Source organism: Schistocerca gregaria, chromosome 5 (assembly GCF_023897955.1).
Source record: "Schistocerca gregaria isolate iqSchGreg1 chromosome 5, iqSchGreg1.2, whole genome shotgun sequence".
NCBI classification, from domain to species: domain Eukaryota; kingdom Metazoa; phylum Arthropoda; class Insecta; order Orthoptera; family Acrididae; genus Schistocerca; species Schistocerca gregaria.
In genome coordinates this window covers 469,054,993-469,081,545 of record NC_064924.1, presented here as the reverse complement: position 1 = coordinate 469,081,545, position 26,553 = coordinate 469,054,993, and the positions used below count along the sequence as shown (strand labels likewise).

Sequence of the window (26,553 nt, the reverse complement as noted above, 5' to 3'; positions counted from 1 at the left end):
CTCCGCATCGACATCACACGTGACCCATACACCTCAACAACACCGTAATGAATTTCCGTGCCTGATTCTCCACGTGCTCATTCTTTGCGGAGCTCCAGGAAAAGACTGAGCGGCCGGTCTCCGCTTTGTTCAGGCAAGTGACAGCGCCACCTGCTTGAAAAGTTGCGCCACCGTAGATGTCGTTTGCTAAGTACTCTTGCCTTTCTAAAGAGATGTCGTTCCGAGAATGTTGTTCCAAATTTTGCTAAGGTTATGCATCACATCGATTCTGCAGCAGCGAAGAGAATCAAGAAACGAGCCAGCCTCGCATTGGTACGTGAGAGAGTGAAGTTCACCCGCCTTGAGTTTATCTCACAGGAATTACTCAAATTACATTTGCAACTGGCTACTAAGTTCACTTCTTTTTCCTGGGATTGGATTGATGGTGTCACCTGGGTGTCAGCTGATTCCGCCCATAAGAAGGCTACGGGACGTCAAACAGCTAAGTTCTCACGTCTCCTTGACAAACCATCTCTGCAGGTTCCGTGCAAGACTGTCATCAATTTGAGTGGCATGGTGTTGAGTGATGATGCGGTCTCGGTTTTGCAGAAAGGTCTCAACTTCGGTCCCACTCCCAAGTTCACTCCGGTCGCAGAAATTCTTAGTGCTGTTGTACAGGTTGCAGCTCGACTTCCGCCAGAATCAGCCTAGGAAATACGTCGTGAAACGTGTCGTGCGTTGACGAAATCCAAGCCGATGAAGTCAAATATCAGCAGTAAAGAGAGGGCGGCCATTCGTGATCTGAGGGAACGCTCTGAAATTGTTGTCTTACCGGCTGTCAAAGGCAATGCTACAGTTGTTGTCTCCCATAAGGACTACACTGATAAGATGCAGAGCCTGCTAAATGACGATTCCTACCGGAAGATCAGCGTTGACCCTACAAAGAAGGTGGAGAACAAGACGAGGGTTCTTCTCAAGGACGCAGATTTACCGGAGGGTGACGCTAAGAAATTGTTACCCCAAGGTCCGGTACCGCCTAGACTATATGGACTCCCGAAGGTTCACAAAGAGGGGGTACCATTACGCCCCATTGTCAGCAACATCAGGGCACCTACATATTTGTTGGCCAAATACCTGACGGGAATATTAAGTCCTTATGTGGGTAAATGCCCTCATCACATCCGTAATTCTGTGGATTTTGTTAAACGCCTTGATAGCTTCAGGTTGGATGAGTCAGATATCATGGTGAGTTTTGACGTCGTTTCCTTGTTTACGAGGGTACCCCTGCGAGAGTCGCTAGAGTTGATTGGTCAGAGGTTTGACGAGAATACCACTGAACTTTTTAGGCATGTCTTGACTTCCACGTATTTTCTTTTTAATGGAGAATACTACGAACAAACGGAAGGAGTCGCCATGGGTAGCCCACTCTCACCGATGGTAGCGAATTTGTACATGGAGAACTTCGAGGAGGAAGCCCTGTCGTCATCCGAATGGAAACCTACTTGCTTTTTCCGTTACGTGGACGACACGTTCGTCATCTGGCCACATGGTATGGATAAACTCCTTGACTTCCTTACACATCTAAACTCCATACACCCCAACATCAAATTCACTATGGAGACTGAAACGGAGGGTAAATTATCTTTCCTTGACGTCTTGGTCAGGAGAAGGGCTGACGGCACCCTAGGTCATGGGGTGTATCGAAAGACAACACACACTGATCTGTATTTGCACGCAGACAGCTGCCACCACCCTTCACAGATAAATGGGGTACTTAAAACTCTAGTACATAGGGCGCGCACTATCTCTGACACAGAGAGTCTACCCCAGGAATTGGGACATCTGAGAACAGTATTTCGAAAAAATGGGTACTCAGAGTGGCAGATCCAACGTGCTCTCCGCCCAAACACTGCATCACAACCTGTTGAGATGGATGAAGTCACGAGGGAGGAGGTAGGCAGTGCATTTATTCCATACACAGGCGCACTCTCGGGGAAAATCGCCCGCATTCTGAAGAAACACCGGGTCGGAACTGTGTTTTGTCCTCCGAATAAAACTCGTGCACTGGTGGGGAGCGCCAAAGATGACCTCGGTTTGAAGAAGGCCGGCGTGTACCAGATTCCATGTCAATGTGGCAAGTCGTATATTGGTCAGACGATGCGTACCGTTGAGGATCGCTGCTGTGAACACCAGAGGCACACTCGACTGATGTATCCGAGCAAGTCGGCGGTCGCTGAACATTGTTTGTCGGAAAATCACGCTATGGAGTATGACCGCACGAGGATCCTGGTACAGACATCGAGATACTGGGACAGCGTTGTTAGAGAGGCCACCGAAATTCGCACCAATGACGACCTCATAAACCGTGACTGTGGCTATAATCTTAGCAAGGCTTGGGAACCAGCGATTGGATTAATCAAGAGTAAATCGAGCAAACGCATAGTTGTGACGACCACGGCGGACAGAGCCATAACACCGACGTCATCTCAGACGCCGTCGCAATCTGTTCCACCGTCCTACCGTGGCGCGGGGCGCGGACGGCGGAGGGAGCGCGCCGCGGGCGGAGGGTATTTAAATCGGCCGCCGCCGCGACCGAACCCAGTTCCCCCTGAGCCGGCGCGTTCACAGGAGCTCAGTCCGTCAGTTCACCTGATGATGGCGACATGTTTGATCGCCAAAATATTGTGCCCGTTGGACACTATAGACCGGCAGTACACCCGTGGATATTTTGATTAACATATTAATTATGTTTCTCTGCGCTGCAGTATATCAGGAATCTGTGAGTGTCCATTGGGATGAAGTGTAATCTACGTGGGTATTACGAGACACGAGCTAATAAACTGCGACTGATTTATGTGTATTTTGTTATTAACAATTTACGACGAACTGGCGTGCACTGGAATTGTGAACTATCAAGTCGTTACAGTATATCGTTATTTTCTGTTTACTCAAGAGTGTGTTTGAACGTAGCAGGTGTAATAGGAGCTACGAGGACTTGAACGTAGCGTGTGTGATGATAAAAGGTTAAGTGATCACGAATCTGGAAGTAATGGAACTGCAACAGCTAAAGATGTAACTTCAAATGTAGTACCGGGGGACTAGAGGAACTACAAAAGCAAATGCTGGAACAACGGCAGCAACAACAGTGTATACTACAAACGTGAACAGCACCCACTGCTACTATTTATGCCATTTCATCTTACGTAGTACAGACATCCTCATACTACATATACGTATCTGCAGCTCCACTTCCAAGCGAGTAGCATAACCGACACTGCAAAAGTGTGCTTTTGTGCCACCTACTAAACACAAAACTCTTTGTCTTCTACAAAATTTACGCCTTATATATAAATCTAAGTGGTTAGATTTGTATGAAAGCCATGGTTTGCTCTCGGCGTATTACAAACAAGAAACACATGTTTTCGCAAGAAGTCGCGTCAATCGTAGAACGCAGGGGCAGCTGACCTCGAAATGGAGACAAATAAGGGTAGATTTTGGTGTGAAAATCAAAACTGTAAACAATCCTATGCTAAATTGTCAGTGCGTGATGTAATAATTACATTTGCACCCGACAAAGAAGTTTTTCTGACAGACATTTAAATTAATAAAGACTACTCTCAAAGAACTGTTAACAATAGCAAAACTTTTGAAATACCAGATGCAGCACAGTACTATTTTGATTAAAGTACACCATCTTCTGTAAAATCACTTAAAACATCGAATGCAGCACAGCAAAATTTTGTTGAAAGTTACGTAGAGTCCATAAAACGACCTTCCCATTCACGCCGGAGCAAGAGTGATCACAACTCATCCAGTTCATCTTTGTCATCCGACTTGGGATTCAAATCCTGAAGTCCATTTAGGGACATAGCTCAAGCAACATATCAGCAGAGTATTTGATTCATACTCGTCTCTTCGTCCGTCTACTACTAAACCTCAATGTAACAACAGCAGGGGGCGGTACCCGTAGTGCTCTGTTTGTTCTGCTAAACATACATGCATTCAGAGCCCGTATAGTGAAACGCGCAGTGTGCAGTGCTGTAAACAAGGGCTTGCGGCAAAAGTTTGCAAAAGCGGACCGCGTTGTACCAACAAAACCGCAACAGTGTAAACACACTACAGCCATAGTTGAACCCTTTCACAGAGAAGCTGCAAATGTTCTCTCTCGCACTATCAGCTGCCAGATAGTAAAATTTCTAGTGCTTTCACTAATTGCTATTATAAATGAGGGAACCTATGCTCAGGCTGGTTCTCCCTCTCTTTAGCAGACATCATAAAATTTAAATACTACAGCAAACACAGCATACTTCTGCACTGTACGGAAAAGTCGGCCTCTGTTGATCCATTGCGGACATGGGACAGCGGCTGGTCAAATATTTAACAATGAAATACGCCGAACAGCCGTGCAATTGAGATGCTGCTTTATTTTATTATCGCTACCAGCTCCGGGAATTCATTATGTTGTATACAGATCCGATATGCACCTCTCAAAAATCATACATTTTGACATATTGGGGCCATATGTTTCTGGGTGCCGTGAAGTCGTAGCTCAAGTACTTCCTTCGAAGACTTGCCTGTTAAATGATTTGAGTGTCTGTAGTAGCAATGTGAGTAAAGAATACTGACTATGAACTAATTAAGTTAATCCTGGCAGTACTTGTATTACTGTTACTGCTGCCACCAATAGTGATAATAATAATAATAATAATAATAATAATAATAATAATAATAATGACAATAATAGTGACAATAATAACAATAATGATAGTGCCAGATATAAAAAGAATTTATAGGTGTACAAGGTAGATATTTTCTTATATAGAGAGTTCTGGAAAAGGGAAATTTAAGGAGACTGCAACAGCTAGGAACTTCAGAAAAAGAGGAAGATCTGGTTGGAAAGAAGGATGTACAAGGGTAACGAATGCGTAAATGGGCAATGATGGTCATTTTTAGAAATTTGCTGTCAACAGCCGTGAAGTAATGTATAAAATACATATTTGAACCATCAGCTGGTTGCATTTCAAACCCAGACATCTGCCGGTTTCAGTCATGGACCTTCATCAAGGATGAAGGATTAAAATGGTTTAAGCCACAATATTGCATTAGTCATTATTTTAAAATGTGTTGTGCATGCCATGAATGTAAATGTATGGGACAGGACTTTAAAAGCAAACAAACGAATACTAAATTTATACAGAGCGCTGCAAGTGTAAGGGAGTGTACAAGTTTCTTTTTCAGGTCAAGAGGGAATAGCGTTTTGTATTTCTGTAAGGCATGAAGATGCACATGCACTCTTACGCACTGCAGTTACGTGCTGAACCAAATTTAGATTTTCGTCTATTATTAGTCCTAGACTCTTTTCTGAAGGAGAGAACTTGATATTTGTCCCATATAAGGTTAAATTTGGTAGGGATTCCCGATATTTCGGTGTAATGAGACTGGAAAGAACAACTAGTACCGTTTGAGTTTTGGATGGGTTGCGATTTTAACCCTGTATGCTGCGCTCATTTTGATAGTGCACACAGTACGATTAGATACGGCTGGAGGTCGTCAGCGTACATGTGGTACTTGCAATAGGACAAAACTAATGACACTATTTGCATACGATGAAATTAGTATAGGACTTCATACGAAACCGTGGGGCACGTCTGATACTACCTATCTCCATTGTGACTTCAGGCTGCAAAGCCTGGGAAGTAAAATGTTGAAGCCCACAGTTTCAAATGGCTTTGCTGAAGTCTAAGAAGCACTTGATAAATGGCCCTTGTGCATCCACGGCAAACTTCAGGCCATCTATTACGGTTATTAAGGCATATGCTGTGCTGCTCTGTTTACGAAAACTTAAGTAGTATTCGTCTAGTAGAGTGTTTGTAGTTAGGTAGTTTGTTAGCTGGACGTGAACTATATATTCTAAGGCCTTGGACAGTGCAGGAAGAATGCAAATAGGTCGGAAATCAGAGGGAGCTGTGGCAACGTTCTTTTTCGATAGTGGCTTAACTAGTCCCTATTTAATGGACTCAGGAAAAACACTTGCGGTTAAGGAATAATTGACGATGTCTGTTATAGTGGGTAATAGTGGGTCAATAACTTCATCATTTGGACTGTGATGTCATCATGTCCAGCAGATGCCGATCTGATACGCATGATGGCTTTATTAACGGTTTTGCAAGTAACAAGCTTCAGCTAGAATTTTTCTTGGTTGCAGTCATTTACCCCCATGAAGTAATCAGTGAGCCTCTGTTTCGCTTATGGTTCAATTGTGGTTGTAGGTAATGTGAACTAGCAGTTCAATTCTTCGGCTGGGACAGTCGGATCATTTGCTGGTTTATTTTCGTTGTCGGTTAATGTAAGGGCTTGCCTGAGTATTACGTTTCTCGCAGTATGACTGCCTCTGGTCTGCTTCTGCCTGTAAGCGACGTGATTTACAGGCGTCGGGCGTAATTTTTATGCCCGGTGTGCAGCGTCTCTGAGATTCATGAACTGTTTTAGTTCTTCAGTTTATTTTATTTTATAGTAAGTAGTGTAATACTCAGTCATTTGAAGTTTAAATGCTTAACAGAATAATTAAAAGAAGGTGGCATTTTCCATTTTTGCTCTATTAATTTTATTCGTTCACCACCAGTTTCAGTCTCCTGGGCCATTCTCAAATGATTTTCTGGTTTTGAAAAAGAAAATTATGCCTTAGATATTGAAATGTTAGCAAAAGTGGAAAATTCCACCTTCTTTTGCTGACATAGCCGCTATTAAGAAATAAAGAATTGTTAAACTGAGCTCCATGTCTGCACAATCCACAGTCTGTACCACACTCAACATAAATCCCACGCTATAGTATTTAAAGTGCACAAGTAGAAGATTCTGTCCGCTCCACCCAGAGCTAAGGTCCTGGACCAGTTCATGGCCTGCCACACGAAAACATCGCTACAGGGACGCACTCCAGTGGAACTGCTGCAAGGTTGCTGTCACAAAACTTTCTGGGACCTCCTGAGGCTAACAACATGGCTATGCCAGCCTGCGGAAGGTACCTGCAATGGATATCTGAGTCATTAGAGCCGACCGGAAACGACAAACGTTCCTATGGACTCCAATGGCACCATGCTCGTCCGACACACCAACCAGCAGCGCTCACTCTTATTGGCTTCTACCTCAAGACAACCACTGCCGCTCCTTGGTCCTACTCAATCCAACTTCAGCAGCGTCTGAGGTTCAGTGCCGTCATCTCCAGCACCACTAACTCCTAGCACAGCTATCGGGACCACGACCCCAGCTGCAGCTAAATCAAGCTTCAGCACCATGTCCCTGCTACAAGCAGAGGATACAACGACAACAGACATTTAGCGGACTTCCCCACCAACACTTCCAGCCTACTAGTATGGCAATCACGATACTGACAGGGACACTCCTGGCCGTATGCGCCGATTAAAGGGAGGAGGGGATGGATGGTACATCTCTCCTATCCAACTGCGAGCTCGGTACCCTGCGATACCCACTACTAACGGATCCTCCTGTGACCGGTAAGAGACCACCATCTCACTGTTGTATCGACCCGACCGCTGACGGCAAGCTGCAAATAAAACCTAGCCACCGGACAGCTGAAAACCCTTTGAATAGTGCTGTGCTTAAGTCTGTACCCCACATTCACGACACCCTCTTGACCTGGCTGTTTACTGGAATACATTTTGGATTGTTGTGGTATGGATTACTGATGGATTTGCTTGACCCTGGACTGTTGGGATTATTCGCTTGGTGTGGTCTACAATTTACGACGACTTGGCACGAACTGGAAATGTGACCTGGCAACTGATTTCAATGTATCCATATTTTTTCTTTGTAATAAAGAGTGCATCGCATACTAGCAGATGTAATACGGTGCCAGTAGTGCCACGGGAACAAAATTGTTTTCCAAATTTAGAGTGACAGCAGAACGATAAATGATAACGAGCAGAATACCCAAACTTACTCACGTCTATCGTTCTGAACTGGGTTATTAGTCCTGTAGTGAAACTAGCAGGAGCCAACTGTTTTAACAGAACCGAAACATCAATTTTTATTGTAATTCACATGTACATGTGTCCTAAAAAGTTTTATAAATGTCTAGGTTACTTTAGGCTACTTACTACTTTACTACTTTACTGTTAGTTAAGTACCACAGGACGAACTTGTTCGTTTGAAGTAATGTGTGTGTGTGTGTGTGTGTGTGTGTGTGTGTGTGTGTGTGTGGGTGTGTGTGAGAGAGAGAGAGAGAGAGAGAGAGAGAGAGAGAGAGAGAGAGAGAGAGGGGGGGGGGGGGCGGGAGTGAGAAAGAGAGAGAGAGCATCATCGCAAAAAGATTTATTCTGACTCCTGCTTCTAATAAAATGATGTGATCATCATATACAGAAAGAAGTGAGATGCTTCAGGGTCTCTTCTTGCGGGAAGCTTATTCTAATCGCTACCAATGCAGATGACTTAATAATCCAGAGTAAATTAGACTACTGGCCATTAAAATTGCTACACCAAGAAGAAATGAAGATGATAAGCGGGTATTCATTGGACAGATATATTATACTAGAACTGACATGTGGTTACATTTTCACGCAATTTGAGTGCATAGACCCTGAGAAATCAGTACCCTGAACGACCAGGTCTGGCCGAAATAACTGTCTCGATACGCCTGGCCATTGAGTCAAAGAGAGCTTGGATGGCGTGTACAGGTACAACTGCCCATGCAGGTTCAACACAATACCACAGTTCATCAAGAGTAATGACTGGCTTATTGTGACGAGCCAGTTGCTCGGCCACCATTTACCAGTCTTCAGTTGGTGGGGGATAGGGAGAATGTGCTGGCCAGGGCAGCAATCGAACATTCTCTGCATCCAGAAAGGCCCGTACAGGACCTGCAACATGCTGTCGTGCATTATCCTGCTGAAATGTAGAGTTTCGCAGGGATCGTATGAAGGGTAGAGTCACGGGTCGTAACATATCTGAAATGTAACGTCCACTGTTCAAAGTGCCGTCAATGCGATCAAGAGGTGACCGAGACGTGTAACCAATGGTACCTCATACCATCACGCCGGGTGATACGCCAGTGTGGCGATGACGAATACACCCTTCCAATGTGCGTTCACCGCGATGTCGCCAAACACGGACGCGTCCATCATGATGCTATACACAGAGCCTGGATTCTTCCGAAAAAATGACATTTTGCCATTCGTGCACCCAGGTTCGTCGTTCAGTTCACCATCGCAGGCGCTCCTGTCTGTGATACAGCGTCAAGGGTAATCGCAGCCATGGTCTCCGAGTTGATAGTCCATGCTGCTGCAAACGTCGTCGAACTGTTCGCGCAGATGATTGTTGTCTTGCAAACGTCGCCATCTGTTGACTCAGGGATCGAGACGTGACTGCAGGATCCGTTACAGCCATGCGGATAAGATGCCTGTCATCTCGAATGCTAGTAATACGATGTCGTTGGGATCCAGCACGGCGTTCCATATTACCCTCCTGAACCCACCGATTCCATATTCTGCTAACAGTCATTGGATCTCGACCAACGCGAGCAGCAATGTCGCGATATGATAAACCGCCATCGTGATAGGCTACAATCCGACCTTTATCAAAGCCGGAAACGTGATAGTACGCATTTCTTATCCTTACACGAGGCATCACAACAACGTTTGACTTGGCAACGTCGGTCAACTGCTGTTTGTGTATGAGAAATAGGTTGTAGGTGTCGCCACCGGCGCCAACCTTGTGTGAATGCTCTGAAAAGCTAATCACAGCATCTTCTTCCTGTCGGTTAAATGCCGAGCGTCTGTAGCACGTCATCGTCGTGGTGTAGCAATTTTAATGGCCAATAGTGTATTTACGTTAGCTAGTTACTTGTTATTATTATCGGTGTTTTGCCCTTAAAGAGCGCAGTTGGACTAAACTACATGGCCAATTCCTTCTGGTACCTTCCTTGCTGCCCAAACTTCCCTCTATCACTCGCTGTGTTTCTGTTTCCGGTCCTCTGTCCATGCTTCGTGTCTTCGGTTTCATCTTGGTTGCCTTTTTGGTTGCCCATATTTCCTTCATCTTCCAGCTGTGATCTTGTTTGCGTTCTTCGGTCCATTTTACGCCTGTGCGTTTGTCACAGTGTATCTCATGTAGTTCTTAATGAAGTTTGTGATTTTTATACTGTCGTTTATTGTGTCTGGCGTGATGTTTAGTTGGTTCAGGTCGTTTGTTTACCTCTGCCACCAATTTGTTGTTTCTAGTGGTTACCCAGACGATGATCTGAATCTAATCTTGTCCTCACGATCCCATGGGAGCGACTCGTAGGAAGTTGTAGTGTATACCTAGGGTCACACTTCTTTGCGGGTAGGCTTCTTCGTATAGTTTGCATCTACCTTCGAGTGCCCGACAGTTCGGTTGCCCGCAGGTTCAGTCTCCCACAGTCGAGCAAACCTGTGATCAATCGTGCTGCCCTCCTCTGTATATGTTAATTATCCTCTGTTAGTCCTATTTGGTACGTGACCCACACTCTTGAGCAATATTCTAGAAGAGTGATTGTAAGCAATCTCTTTTGTAGACTGATCACATTTCCCTGTGAGACTACCAATAAACCAAAGTGTTGCAGTTGCTTTATGTGAAAGTGAACCTATGTGACAATTTCGTTTCATATCCCTATTGAGTGTTACATCCAGGTAATTGTATGACTTGACCTGTTCCAACTGTGAAATGAGAGAGCAATATTTTTTGAAGGTTGAAATCTAAAACAAGTGCATTTCAGTTTCGTGCGCCGCTTTGTTATTGTCCTGTAATGCCCAAGGCTAGTCATGGCGAACCCCTGGACTGCCTAGTTTCCATAAATACATTACGTCAAATCCTAGATTCCTCCCTTTGAACAGAACATGGCCGATTCCCTTCCACTTACGTAGAAGGGCAACGCGAAAAATTTTTTTTTCGTACATGCTGTGGGATTAAAATTAAGCTGGCTGTGTTCCGAGAACTGTAGTGCAGGCTGTATACATTGCAGGAGTCTGAAACACCGTAGGTATGTTCACAAATCAGTGCACTCATGGAGCATGCTGAAAAAAATAATAGTTCCAAGAAGTCAGAATGTGAAATTTTTCCAGTTTTGACATCAGTATCCTATTTGTCACTTTGCGACACATGTTGATTTCTTTTGTGAAATGACTGTTGATATAAACGACTAAGAAAGCTGAAGTTACGAAACGCATTATCTAATGAGAAGAAAGACGGTGCACTGCTGGTAATGTTGTCTTATCAGAATGGCAGTAAAAGCAGCGAGGTGGGAACGTCGCCGACTGAAACGGCTGCGAAGAACTTCCATGTCAATAAATGGGCTAATGTATATGATGAAGAAATTTGAAGAAACAGGTGAATTAGATGGCGTAGCAGGGAGAGGAAGGCCGCCAATTCCAATGGCAGTTGTTGATGGAGTTGCTGTAGTTGTAGCCGACCGTGCAGCACGTGCCTCAAATTCTGCAGCAAGTGCTCGGCCTGTATGACGGAAATTGTCACTCCCATGATCAACAGTGATTGTGTGGTTTATTTTATATTGATATCCCTACAAGGTTCAGAATTTGCACCAAGTGAAGCCCCAATATAGGCTTCAACGCCCTTAAGGTTTTTGCACTCATGGAAATGGATGACATGTGGCCGGGGAATATTCTTCCGATGGACGAAGCACATTGTAATCCGCACGGTGCCGTGAATACACAGAAGTGTCTCATATGTGGTTCTACTCCGCCTCATGTAGTGCAGGAACATCCACTGCACTCAGCTATGTGTGTGGTGCAGTTTCACAATCTCCTTCATTTTCTGTCGGTTTTTCTTCGAGATGACACCCCGCGGGACTGTTAGGTATAGAGTGACATCTGCACGTTTTAAGGAACTCCTTGTGCAATATGTGATTCCAGATTTGCAACAAAGCAAGTGTGTCAACAGCACTATTTTCATGTAAGATGGAGCGACACTATATGTCGCTTGCCATGTGAAATATCTGATTTGCGTAACCTTCGGTAACGAGCCACATCATCTCTAGGCAGGTTCAAGGTATGTGGCTTTCCACATCCCTCGACCTAAATCCATGTGACTTCTGATTGTGGGCATACCTCAAAGATCGTGTCTATCATGGATATATCCAGAATCTTCGTGATCTGGAGGATAGCATACGACGAGATATAGTTCTGATTACATCGAGCAGTTGTCGAACATGCCGTGTTACGGATGCTGAGTCGGGAGACCATACTGAACACATGTTGTAACTTGTGACCATATCCCAATAAACGTGCCATACCCACCATTATCATGTGTCTGATTGTTTTTCGCCTTTTTCTGCACCCACATCAAATTTTTATCTGGTGGCAAAAAGTGGAACTATTTTCAATTTCAGCATACTCCGCGAGTGCACTGATTAATGAATACACTTACTATGTTTCATCCTCCTGCGATGTATTCAGCCTGCACTGCAGCACTCGAAACACCATCAGTTTAATTCTAACCACGCTCTACTTCATTTTCAAGGTTAAAAGTAAGGGAATTAGGAACTTACTATCATGCATTATTGAATTTTTCTGACAGGTCAGGCTTACCTTTTGCAACGGGATTTCGGACGTGAATCATTGCGTTGCTCGTGGAATACTCTTATCAGCAGACCTATCCATGCCCGAATGACAGTACGACTTAATAACTTCAGTTCTGCAGTATATTTCTCCTACGTTCCAAATTACATAAATGTTCTCGTGCAATCCGTAACTTGCGAAGTCGGGTCGAGATTCTTGCATCAACAGCTCAGCTGGTTAGAATATCGCTCGCAACAATCAAATGTTCGAGGTTCGGGTTCCTTCCAAGCACACTGATTTACTTTATCATGAGGGTACGCATTAGAAGACACTATGCAGCCGATTGGAAGATTCCATCTGGAAATGTGTTACTGTTTTACAAATTTATAGTATTATGCCATTCGATGGGGTCAACCGTTTTGTACCTGCAATAGTGTAAATTACATTGGTATTCTATAGCCTATCTTCAAAACTAATATTACAATACTGTCCATAATGTGGAATTCGTAACTTCAGTTAGGGACTTCAGACGCCTACGTCACGTCCAGTGTGATAGCAGCTTGCAGAAGATAACCGTTTATAATGTAAGTGAACAGATATTTTACGGTGTGTGTGCTACAGTTTTGTTCTAAAATAGCGAAGTATCTATCGTAGGGCGTTTTAAATGAAAGTAAGCTGGAAACAGACAATGAAAGCAGTATATCTGGGCAGAGAAATAATGGACGATGGCCGAAACAGACGTGATATAAAATACAGACTGGCAATAGCAAGTAAATATTTTATGTAAAAGAGAAATTCATACATCGAATATAGACATTTGTGTTAAAAAGTCTTTTCTGAAGACATCTGCGACGAATTTGGGCTTGTACTGATATAAAACGTGGGTGACAAGCCGCCCAGACAAGGAGAGAATAGAAGCTTTTGAAAGGCGCTACAACAGAAGAATGTTTAACATTAGATGGGGTGTGAGGTAAGTAATGAGGAGGTACCGAATGGAACAGGGGAGAAAACAAATTTATGGTACAATTTGGCTGAAAGAAGGGATAAATTGAAAGGCCAGATAGTAAGACGAGGAGGAATAGTGAAGTTGTTAAAGGTCATCATCATCATCGTCTTCTAGGATCAGGCCTTCAGACGTATTCCGTCGCAGAATTGTTCACGCCATCTCTTTTAGGGAGGCCCAGCGTTCCTCTTGTCGGTTGGGTTATATTGTATTGCCGCTTTTGGGTATTCTGTCATTAAACATACTTCAGACATGGTCTTTTCAGTTCAGTTGGTACTTTTCGATTGCATTTTTAAGAGGTTCAACATATAGTTCTTGTCTAATGTCAGTATTTCTTTTACGGTTCAACAGTGAATATCTCGCTACAAAGTGGAGGAACTGGATTTCCGAGGATTCGATTCGTCGTAATTGTTTATATGCTGGAGTCCAACATTCCCTACCATACAGCAGCAAAGATAACGCTATTACTTTGTAGAGTTTAATAATGTTTCTTTCTGTGTGTTATGTTTTAATGTACTTTGTATAGTTCTAAAAAAATGTGTGAATCTGGACAATTTTAGCTCTATCTCATGTGGCGTGGGAAATTTAAAACTTACCGTAAACATTTAAACTCTCTTACTTGTTCAATTACTTGTCCTTCGACCACAATTTTAGCTCTTACGGGTTCCAGTCCTTGAAATGCCATCACTTTAGTTTTATCTGTTGATGTTCCGATTCCGTAGTTAGCCGCAATTTGACTCTCTTTGTGTACTGGAATCTGAGCCTATTCTACAGGTTCTCCTATTATAATACGAGCGTCAGCATACAGCATAGTCATAAAATTAAAACTAACAGTTTTAAATGTGTCATTAAATAAAGTCAATGATTTGCGACTAATATTGTCAATTTTAACGTTGATAATGGTGCGATGTATAATTGGAGAGAGAGGGGTGTAAAAATTGTAGAGGGACAGCAACACTTGACTGCAGTAAGCAGGTCTGTAGGCTGTAGTAGTTACGTAGAAGTGAAGAGCCTGTACAGGATACATTGGCGTGGAAACCTGCGTCGAACCAATCTTGGCAGAGAAGACCATCACTACTACCACAACAACAAAAAACTGGTCAACTCTGCTTTAGAAGGACTCCACAATTTTATTAGCGTTTGTTACCATCAAATACTAGATTTAACACGACTGACGATCACGTACGACTGCAGATGACATTAGCGAACAAAGTCGCGTCGGAGTGTCTATTTCCAAAGCTAGAGAACCAAAAGGTCGGGGCACTCACTGCGGTCGCGCACGATGAAGTAGTGGATGTTGTGGTCGGTGTCCGGGTCGCGGGCCTGCAGCGTGAAGACGGGCGTGTTGGGCGGGGCGTTGAGCTGCACCACGGCCTGCATCGGCAGCGGCCGGTTGATGAAGTACGGCGGCTCGTCGTTCACGTCCTTCACGTGGATGATCACGCGCTGGTTGTCCGTGTCTGCAGCACAAGGAACGCCAGGCATTAGTCTCTGGACACAGTTTCCAAACCATATCAGTCACGTGACAAGTAACACACACACATCCCTATGACGAGCATTGTACACAGTCTTCAGGATATATATATATATATATATATATATATATATATATATATATATATATATATATATATATATATATATATATACTGGGTGATCAAAAAGTCAATAAATCACGGAATAATGTAGATAGAGAGGTACAAATTGACACATATGCTTGGAATGATATGGGTTTTTGTTAGAACAAAAAAAAATACAAAATTTAAGAAAAGTCCGACAGATGGCGCTTCATCTGATCAGAATAGCAATAATTAGCGTAACAAAGACAAAGCAAAGATGATGTTCTTTACAGGAAATGCTCAATATGTCCACCATCATTCCTCGACAACAGGTGTAGTCGAGGAATAATATTGTGAACAGCACTGTAAAGTATGTCCGGAGGCATGGTGAGGCATTGGCGTCGAATGTTGTCTTTCAGCATCCCTAGAGATGTCAGTCCATCACGATATATATATAGGGTGGTCCATTGATCGTGACCGGGCCAAATATATCACGAAATGGCGCTGTGGCTGGCCCGCTAGATGGCGCTGCGGTAGGTCAAATGGATATCAAATGCGTTCTTTTAAGTAGGAACCCCCATTTTTTATTACATATCCATGTTGTACGTAAGGAAATATGAATGTTTTAGTTGGACCACTGTTTTTCGCTTTGTGATAGATGCCGCTGTAATAGTCACAAACATGAGGCTCACAATTTTAGACCAACAGTTGGTAACAGGTAGGTTTCTTAAATTAAAATACAGAACGTAGGTACGTTTGAACATTTTATTTCGGTTGTTCCAATATGATACATGTACCTTTGTGAACTTATCATTTCTGAGAACGCATGCTGTTAAGCGTAATTACCTGTAAATACCACATTAATGCAACAAATGCTGAAAATGATGTCCGTCAACCTCGATGCATTTGGCAAAACGTGTAACGACATTCCTCTCAACAGCGAGTAGTTCACCTTCCGTGATGTTCGCATGTGCATTGATAATGCACTAATGCATGTTATCAGGCGTTCTCGGTGTATCACGATAGCAAATATCCTTCAGTTTTCCCCATAGAAAGAAATCCAGGGACGTCAGATCCGGTGAACGTGCGGGCCATGGTAGGGTGCTTCGACGACCAATCCACCTGTCATACAGTATGCTATTCAGTATCGCTTCAACCGCACGCAACCTATGTGCCGGACATCCATCATGTTGGAAGTACATCGTCATTCTGTCATGCAGTGAAACATCTTGTAGTAACATCGGTAGAACATTACGTAGGAAAACACCATACGTTGAACCATTTAGATTGCCATCGGTAAAATGGGGGCCCATAATGCCGCACCATACATTAATCCGTCAAGGTCGCTGATGTTCCACTTGTCGCAGCCATCGTGGATTTTGCGTTGCGCAATAGTGCATATTATACCGGTTTAAGTTACCGCTGTTGGTGAATGACGCTTCGTCGCTAAATATAACGCGTGCAAAAAATGTGTCATCGTCCCGTAATTTCTCTTGTGCGCAGTGGCAGAACTGTACACGACATTCAAAGTCGCCGAAATGCAATTCCTGGTGCATAGAAACATGGTACGTGTGCAATCGATTTTCATGTAGGATTCTCAACACTGACGTTTCTGAGATTCCCGATTCTTGCGCAATATGTCTGCTACGGATGTGCGGTTTTGCTACGACAGCAGCTAAAACACCTACTTGGGCATCATCAGTTGTTGCAGGTCGTGGTTGACATTTCACATGCGGTTGAACACTTCCTGTTTCCTTAAATAACGTAATTATGCGGCGAACGGTCCGGACACTGGGATGATGTCGTCCAGGATACCGAACGGCTTAAATAGCACACGCCAGTTGTGCATTTTGATCACAATAGCCATACATCAACACGATATCGACCTTATCCGCAATTGGTAAACGGTCCATTTTAACACGGGTAATATATCACGAAGCAAATACCGTCCGCATTGGCGGAATGTTACGTGATACCACGTACTTATATGTTTCTGACTATTTCAGCGCCATCTACCACAAAGCGAATAAAGTGGTTCAACTAAAACATTCATATTTCTTTACGTACTACACAAATATGTAATAAAAATTGGGGGTTCCTATTTAAAAAACGCAGTTGGTATCCGTTTGACCTATGGTAGCGCCATCTGGTTTCCCCCTTCAAGCTAGACGATGGACGACTCTATATATATATATATATATATATATATATATATATATATATATATATATATATATATATATATATATATATATATATATATACTCCTGGAAATGGAAAAAAGAACACATTGACACCGGTGTGTCAGACCCACCATACTTGCTCCGGACACTGCGAGAGGGCTGTACAAGCAATGATCACACGCACGGCACAGCGGACACACCAGGAACCGCGGTGTTGGCCGTCGAATGGCGCTAGCTGCGAAGCATTTGTGCACCGCCGCCGTCAGTGTCAGCCAGTTTGCCGTGTCATACGGAGCTCCATCGCAGTCTTTAACACTGGTAGCATGCCGCGACAGCGTGGACGTGAACCGTATGTGCAGTTGACGGACTTTGAGCGAGGGCGTATAGTGGGCATGCGGGAGGCCCGGTGGACGTCGACCTGGGACCGGACCGCAGCGACGCACGGATGCACGCCAAGACCGTAGGATCCTACGCAGTGCCGTAGGGCACCGCACCGCCACTTCCCAGCAAATTAGGGACACTGTTGCTCCAGGGGTATCGGCGAGGACCATTCGCAACCGTCTCCATGAAGCTGGGCTACGCTCCCGCACACCGTTAGGCCGTCTTCCGCTCACGCCCCAACATCGTGAAGCCCGCCTCCAGTGGTGTCGCGACAGGCGTGAATGGAGGGACGAATGGAGACGTGTCGTCTTCAGCGATGAGAGTCGCTTCTGCCTTGGTGCCAATGATGGTCGTATGAGTGTTTGGCGCCGTGCAGGTGAGCGCCACAATCAGGACTGCACACGACCGAGGCACACACGGCCAACACCCGGCATCATGGTGTGGGGAGCGATCTCCTACACTGGCCGTACACCTCTGGTGATCGTCGAGGGGACACTGAATAGTGTACGGTACACCCAAACCGTCATCGAACCCATCGTTCTATCATTCCTAGACCGGCAAGGGAACTTGCTGTTCCAACAGGACAATGCACGTCCGCATGTATCCCGTGCCACCCAACGTGCTCTAGAAGGTGTAAGGCAACTACCCTGGCCAGCAAGATGTCCGGATCTGTGCCCCATTGAGCATGTTTGGGACTGGATGAAGCGTCGTCTCACGCGGTCTACACGTCCAGCACGAACGCTGGTCCAAATGAGGCGGCAGGTGGAAATGGCATGGCAAGCCGTTCCACAGGACTATATCCAGCATCTCTACGATCGTCTCCATGGGAGAATGGTAGCCTGCATTGCTGCGAAAGGTGGATATTCACTGTACTAGTGCCGACATTGTGCATGCTCTGTTGCCTGTGTCTATGTACCTGTGGTTCTGTCAGTGTGATCATGTGATGTATCTGACCCCAGGAATGTGTCAATAAAGTTTCCCCTTCCTGGGACAATAAATTCATGGTGTTCTTATTTCAATTTCCAGGAGTGTATATATATATATATATATATATATATATATATATATATATATATATATATATATATATATATATCCTCGTCGAGAGTTATACACAATCTTATGGACTCCAGTTCTCCTCGATAGCCCGCACCACTTACGCACCCTTGTGCGGTAGCGCTCGTTTTGAAGGCAGCGTTGCCCAGCAACGGGAGGACGAATGGTGAGGTAAAGTTTTTGATCACCAGACACTCCACCGAGATGATGGATTAAAGGCCAAACCTTCCCACAGTACCTCACGAAATGAGAGCACGCGACACTGTCGATAATGATCCATCCATCGGATGGGGACGTTAATGTCGGCAGCCCCCTTTGTGCTCTTCGCTAGGAGTACGTTATTTCCACTGGATGTCACCCGCTCTCTTTTTTCAACGCTCTACAACGCTAACATAACATACACACATCCGTTACAGTCACGAACACTCAACAGACTGAAGGCACTCAGCACGGATTGACGTCATTTTATGTTGAGGAAGAGTAATATTTCCGATTAGGTAACTGAACAACGCAGCCGAAGCTCTCAGTCGACACTGATATACTACTTTTATTTTCTTTTTATGGAAATCTACCCAGTAAAAACAGAAACGGCTCTATGTCATCAAAACCCTGTAAATAAATTCGACTGGAGCAGCTCCCCACTCCTAGACCTCGTCATACTGCTATTCCTAATCCTAATCTTAGTTATAACAAATCAAGATTTACGGCAGCTTCCTGGGTTAATCAAAGTTTGTGATACCACCTTCTTTTCGGTAAGGTTTATTCTGATTTTCGGTTACATAGTGTGAGAGTCGTATTTCTCACATAACTACGCAATACTTTGGTGCATTTACGAAATTTTATACCTTTCCAAATTTATCCACGACGTAATAATATTTTTGTATGTTTCTTGCGATAATGCTCTGCTACTAAGATCATTTATCCTACAAATATCACTTTGTACTGACCTAAATTTAAAATAGAGTATGTTCCTATGCAGAAAATAATCAGGGTTTCTTTTTTTCTTGATATAATTCACAATAAATGAGACTTGTAATGCGATTATTTTCCACATTTAATTTACGTGGTGTTTAACAAGACATTATTTCTCACTAAACAAGGAATTATTTTTTACACTCAAGAGTCAAAGTTCACTTCTTCACGTATAACTTCTCTTGATGTTAAAGGTAAATTTAAAGAAATCTTGTGGCGTCGCATATTTTGAAAATCACTGAATTTATTTTCGTAACTAAATAAATACCTTTTATTTCTATTTATGGGAATTTTTCAGTCATAAAAAATATAATACAATTTAAATTTGTCTCATTTCTTGACAGCAGAATGATACTGTTTACCAGTTTTATTCACAGAAGCTTGTAGAAGCTCGTGGAGGTAATACTGAATATACACCTTGAGACATGCACCAAGTCACATTTCAGGATGACACTTTGGTTCGGACACTTCTTGTCAGCACTCCGTATGCGTTGACCAGACTCCAGATACAGGGTGAGTCACCTAACATTACCGCTGGATATATCTCGTAAACCACATCAAATACTGACGAATCGATTCCACAGACCGAACGTGAGTAGAGGGACTAGTGTAATTGGTTAATTCAAACCATAAAAATGCACGGAAGTATGTTTTTTAACACAAACCTACGTTTTTTTAAATGGAACCCCGTTTGTTTTGTTAGCACATCTGAACATATAAACGAATACGTAATTAGTGCATTTTGTTGCATTGTAAAGTGTTAACTACATCCGGAGATATTGTAACCTAAAGTTGACGCTTGAGTACCACTCCTCCGCTGTTCGATCGTGTGTATCGGACAGCACCGAATTACGTAGGGATCCAAAGAGAACGGTGGTGGACCTCAGGTACAGAAAAGACTGGAACAGTACATTACGTCCACATGCTAACACCTTTCTATTGGTCTTTTTCACTGACGCACATGTGCGTTACCATGAGGGGTGGGGTACACGTACACACGTGGTTTCCGTTTTCAATAACGGAGTGGAACAGAGTTTGTCCCGACATGTCAGGCCAATAGATGTTCAATGTGGTGGCCATCATTTGCTGCACACAATTGCAATCTCTGGCGTAATGAATGGCGTACACGCCGCAGTACATATGGTGTAATGTCGCCGCAGGCTGCCACAATACGTTGTTTCATATCCTCTGGGGTTGTAGGTACATCACGGTACACATTCTCCTTTAACGAACCCCACAGAAAGAAGTCCAGAGGTGTAAGATCAGGAGAACGGGCTGGCCAATTTATGCCTCCTCCACGTCCTATGAAACGCCCGTCGAACATCCTGTCAAGGGTCAGCCTAGTGTTAATTGCGGAATGTGCAGGTGCAGCATAATGCTGATACCACATACGTCGACGCGTTTCCAGTGGGACACACTCTAACCCACTTCGTAATTGAAAACGGAAACCACGTGAACCACGTGTGTACGTTTACCTCACCCCTCATGGTAATGTACATGTGCGTCAGTGAAAAAGACCAATAAAAAGGTGTTACCACGTGGACGTAATGTGCTGTTCCAGTCTCTTCTGTACCTAAGGTCCATCACCGTTCCCTTTGGATCCCTACGTAATTCGGTGCTGTCCGATACACACGATCGAACAGCGGAGGAGTTGTACTCAAGCGTCAATTTTAGGTTACAATATCTCCGGATGTAATTAACATTTTACAATCCAACAAACGGCACAGATTACGTATTTGTTTATATGTTCAGATGTGCTAACAAAACTAACGGGATTCCATTTAAAAAAACGTAGGTTTGTGTTAAAAAGCATACTTCCGTGCATTTTTATGGCTTGTATTAACCAATCCTCACGTTCGGTCTGTGGAATCGATTCGTCAGTATTTGATGTGGTTTACGAAATATATCCATCGGTAACGTTAGGTGACACACCCTGTATACCGCTCGTATAGGCTACGTTTCGTTACTATGAGAATCTGTACATCTATTTCTCTCTTTTGTGCTAAAACCGAGTGTATTATATGATATGAACTACGATGTTTGTTAACAATTTTGTGATGAGGTAACATAAAAATCAAAAAGATGTAAACATTAAGAGTCATGTGCTTCAGTTTTTGCCAACTAAAAACACCGATGATATGTACTTTAATCAAGATTTTTATTGGACGCAAACCTGTAGATGCTGATGCCTTACAGAAGATAAGTGCTCGTATAACCTCTTCTCTTGGAACATTAAAATGCACGTATTGATTATAATGATGATCACTAAAATGCGTGAATGGAATATTAGAACTATATCCAAGGGGGATGTTATATGACGTTACTCGCAGTTCTCCTTCTCCAGCCGCCTCCCGCCAAGACTAATTGCTATTATGGTAAGATTTATCACGGCCAATGAAAGGTGACGAAAAATGTAATATGCAAAAAATCAAATTATACAGTGATGCTGGCAGGCAGGCTCAGAAAATAATACCCGCAGTTAAGTAATCAGAGTCCTGCTTTTCAGAAAAACAGAAGCAATGTGTTATAGTATTATAATATAACCCCTTCAGAACATCATCTTGAACACCCGAAATACGCGATTGTCGAGAACCTTGAAGGTGAGATTCCTTCCGACGATTCTACACCGACGTTTTGTATTAAATAGTATTAAATAAAAATCTAAACTTACGTACCAACTGTGTTAAATACAAAATCGTAACACAGACGAATACTTTCATCAGTAATCATCTCCAAAAGGAATCGTCCAACACCAAAAAGCACCTCGTAGGTGCGAAGCGTGATGCTCAATTTAACTGAATTAATGTTGCAAGAATATCTCTATTTCATCAGAGAATAAATATCTTACGCCCAAGTACGTATCTGTCAACATAAAATATACAGCGAATCTGAACAGCAATGGCCTAACTTTGGTACGTCGTCGCGACGTACAAAAATAAAATGTGGCCTATTTCCTGACATATGCGAACTATACAAGATATCACAGGTGTTGCATTTCCAGCAGATACTCAGTTTCTCTACAAATCTTTTGCAATATTACAGTGATAATACTGTTGACAAATTCCATTGCCTGGTGTAGTACATTTTGGCGCAAATTCTGCTATTAAAATACACTCCTGGAAATTGAAATAAGAACACCGTGAATTCATTGTCCCAGGAAGGGGAAACTTTATTGACACATTCCTGGGGTCAGATACATCACATGATCACACTGACAGAACCACAGGCACATAGACACAGGCAACAGAGCATGCACAATGTCGGCACTTGTACAGTGTATATCCACCTTTCGCAGCAATGCAGGCTGCTATTCTCCCATGGAGACGATCGTAGAGATGCTGGATGTAGTCCTGTGGAACGGCTTGCCATGCCATTTCCACCTGGCGCCTCAGTTGGACCAGCGTTCGTGCTGGACGTGCAGACCGCGTGAGACGACGCTTCATCCAGTCCCAAACATGCTTAATGGGGGACAGATCCGGAGATCTTGCTGGCCAAGGTAGTTGACTTACACCTTCTAGAGCACGTTGGGTGGCACGGGATGCACGCGGACGTGCATTGTCCTGTTGGAACAGCAAGTTCCCTTGCCGGTCTAGGAATGGTAGAACGATGGGTTCGATGACGGTTTAGATGTACCGTGCACTATTCAGTGTCCCCTCAACGATCACCAAGGTGTACGGCCAGTGTAGGAGATCGCTCCCCACACCATGATGCCGGGTGTTGGCCCTGTGTGCCTCGGTCGCATGCAGTCCTGATTATGGCGCTCACCTGCACGGCGCCAAACACGCATACGACCATCATTGGCACCAAGGCAGAAGCGACTCTCATCGCTGAAGACAACACGTCTCCATTCGTCCCTCCATTCACGCCTGTCGCGACACCACTGGAGGCGGGCTGTACGATGTTGGGGCGTGAGCGGAAGAGGGCCTAACGGTGTGCGGGACCGTAGCCCAGCTTCATGGAGACGGTTGCGAATGGTCCTCACCCATACCCCAGGAGCAACAGTGTCCCTAATTTGCTGGGAAGTGGCGGTGCGGTCCCCTACGGCACTGCGTAGGATCCTAAGGTCTTGGCGTGCATCCGTGCGTCGCTGCGGTCCGGTCCCAGGTCGACGGGCACGTGCACCTTCCGCCGACCACTGGCGACAACATCGATGTACTGTGGAGACCTCACGCCCCACGTGTTGAGCAATTCGGCGGTACGTCCACCCGGCCTCCCGCATGCCCACTATACGCCCTCGCTCAAAGTCCGTCAGCTGCACATACGGTTCACGTCCACGCTGTCGCGGCATGCTACCAGTGTTAAAGACTGCGATGGAGCTCCGTATGCCACGGCAAACTGGCTGACACTGACGGCGACGGTGCACAAATGCTGCGCAGCTAGCGCCATTCGACGGCCAACATCGCGGTTCCTGGTGTGTCCGCTGTGCCGTGCGTGTGATCATTGCTTGTACAGCCCTCTCGCAGTGTCCGGAGCAAGTATGGTGGGTCTGACACACCGGTGTCAATGTGTTCCTTTTTCCATTTCCAGGAGTGTAGTAGTTATAAATACACTGCGCAACAACATTGAAGAATCACTTTTTCGAAATCCCGTTATAGTCTCCCATTTCGAAGCATAAGCTTGAAATTTCGTTCAGTGATGACTACAACCGTACTGTGTAAGGGTGGAGATGCGTGGGGCGCTGCAACGTCAGCCTCTGGCTTTGCGACTCTTCAAACATCTAGGTGTCGACGCATGCAAAAATCGTCCACTGATCTGAAACTCATGCGAGCTGTAAGAAGTGTTAATGATGCCATATTGGCTCCGAATTTCACTACAATTCTGCCCAACTCCACCATGCACGTGTCAGACTTATGAGAAGATAGTCACACCCTGTCTTACCCACATTTCACCCCTTCTTTTGACGCATCTGCGATGGATGTCAGAACCGCGACACGCAGCGCTGATATCACGCTGCTTTCTTATGGGTGGCTGAGTAAAGCGTTTCGGACACAGCGCCGCTGAGAAGAGACACGAAAATGCCTGAGGGGGTAGCATAAAGGGCGTGAATGAAAGCACCCCTTACATTGGGGCATTGATTTCCACACATTTCTCGGTCACAAACGACAGTTCGCTCTGTGACGAGCAACAGGGCGACTTTCTTGATAACTTTCGACACTGCTGGCACCCCCTGGGCGTTTCAAACCTGTTCTAATGACATAGTAGGTAGTAGGGCTGCAACCTGAATGACTTTGATTTGATCCTTTTGGAACGTAACGCGACCATTAATTTTGCTCTGTTGTGGAACTCGAGATAACTATGAACAACGTATTAAAACTCGAATTAAAAACCTTTAGCTGAAATCTGAAAGTGGTCCAAAGCAGCAAAGGGTGCCAATGTATTTTGGTCCCTCCTTTTTCGCGTTCTCCTAGGGTGTGATCAAGGGGAAGCAGGTGCAACATTTAAGATGTGTATGAATAAAACACAAAGACCTCCCCCCCCCCCCCCCCTCCCACTCAGCCAACACCCTCAGTGCCACCCAAGCACCTTAACTGAGCACGTTACATATGTACTTGTCGGAAACTGCAACACATATTGTGCACGTGGCTGCCACAGCGCTTAAAGGGAGGCAAACACAACCCGAGGCGTGTCGAAGGGTTGCCTGATCCTCAGGCGCAAGAGCAGCCGCGAGGCTGAATTTGTGTGTTGAATTTCTCACATGCACATTTGTAACGTGCTCAACTAAGGAACGTGGGTGGCACCAAGAGCCGGGGGACTTGGACCCTTTGCCGTTTTATTCACACACATCTCAATGTTGCGCCCTCTCCCCCCTGATAGCGCCATAGCAGGGCGCGAAAAAGGAGGGATAAAAAACATACGAACCCTTTGCTGCTTTGGATCAGGTTCAGACCTCGCCAAATGGTTTTTAACAGTTCCTAGCTATTCGGAGTTGTAAAGTAGAGCAAAAACTGTGGTCCCGCTACACCCCAAATGGACCAGATGACCTTCAGAGGGGTTGCAGCTCCACAGTATCATTAGAGTGGAGTTGAAACTGCCAGACGATGACAGCAGTGTTGAAGGCTGTGAAGAATGTTGCCCATCGCACTGAGAAGTGTCGTTTTCGACCGCAAATTGTGAGGGGATAACCCCCCCCCCCCAACCCCCCCCCCCCCCCCCCCAAGCGAAGCATGGCTTCACTGGCGCTCTTTATTCCACCCATTGAGGCATTTTCGGGTAGATTCTGAGCGAATGTGTGTCTTAAATGTTTTCCTCAGCCACCAATAATAAGACAGCGTGCTTTCAACGCTGGTTGTCGGGGTTATGACCTCCATCGCTGAGGTGTCAACAAAAGAAGGGATGAAACGTGGTTAAAAGAGGGTATGACAACCTCCCCATCGTGTGAGACGTGTAAGGTGGGGTTGGACGGAATTGTGGTGAAATTTGATGCAAAGGTGACATCACTAACCCACCTTACAGCTCACATCAACTTCTAAGCTGTTGCCTTTTCTTGCATGTGTCGACACGCTGCTGTTCGAAACATTGCCGAGCCCTAGGATGTCGTCACTGATGAATGTTATTGGAACCTTCGAGCCAAATTTCAAACTTATACGTTGGAATGGGAGACAATTCCGTAGTTTCTAAAAAGTAATATTTTAATTTTACTGCGCAGTGTAAATCGAATCACGTGAAATGTGACTAAAATTAAGTTCAGTACATTCGTTTCTACATTATCACCTGATAGCTCCGCTAAGAACTGTCCGCAAACCTAGAAACAAGTGTGATATTTAGTTTGATTTTAGGACGGGACGTTTGATTGCAATCGCTCTAGATGGGGGAAGGTCGAGCGTACAGCTCTTATGCAGCGTGTCCAGGCAAGAAGTGTTCGTGGCACGTGCTCC

General features: G+C 44.5%; 1 protein-coding gene across 1 annotated transcript in view; it reads right to left on the bottom strand.

The window, feature by feature from the left end:
* The window catches only part of LOC126273385 (neural-cadherin-like), an 872,522-nt gene that overhangs the window by 801,267 nt on the left and 44,702 nt on the right, over positions 1-26,553 (bottom strand). The window contains exon 2 of the mRNA XM_049976938.1: positions 14,796-14,987. Within this exon, the coding sequence (XP_049832895.1) occupies positions 14,796-14,987 (192 nt within the window). The remainder of the gene's footprint in view (positions 1-14,795; positions 14,988-26,553) is intronic.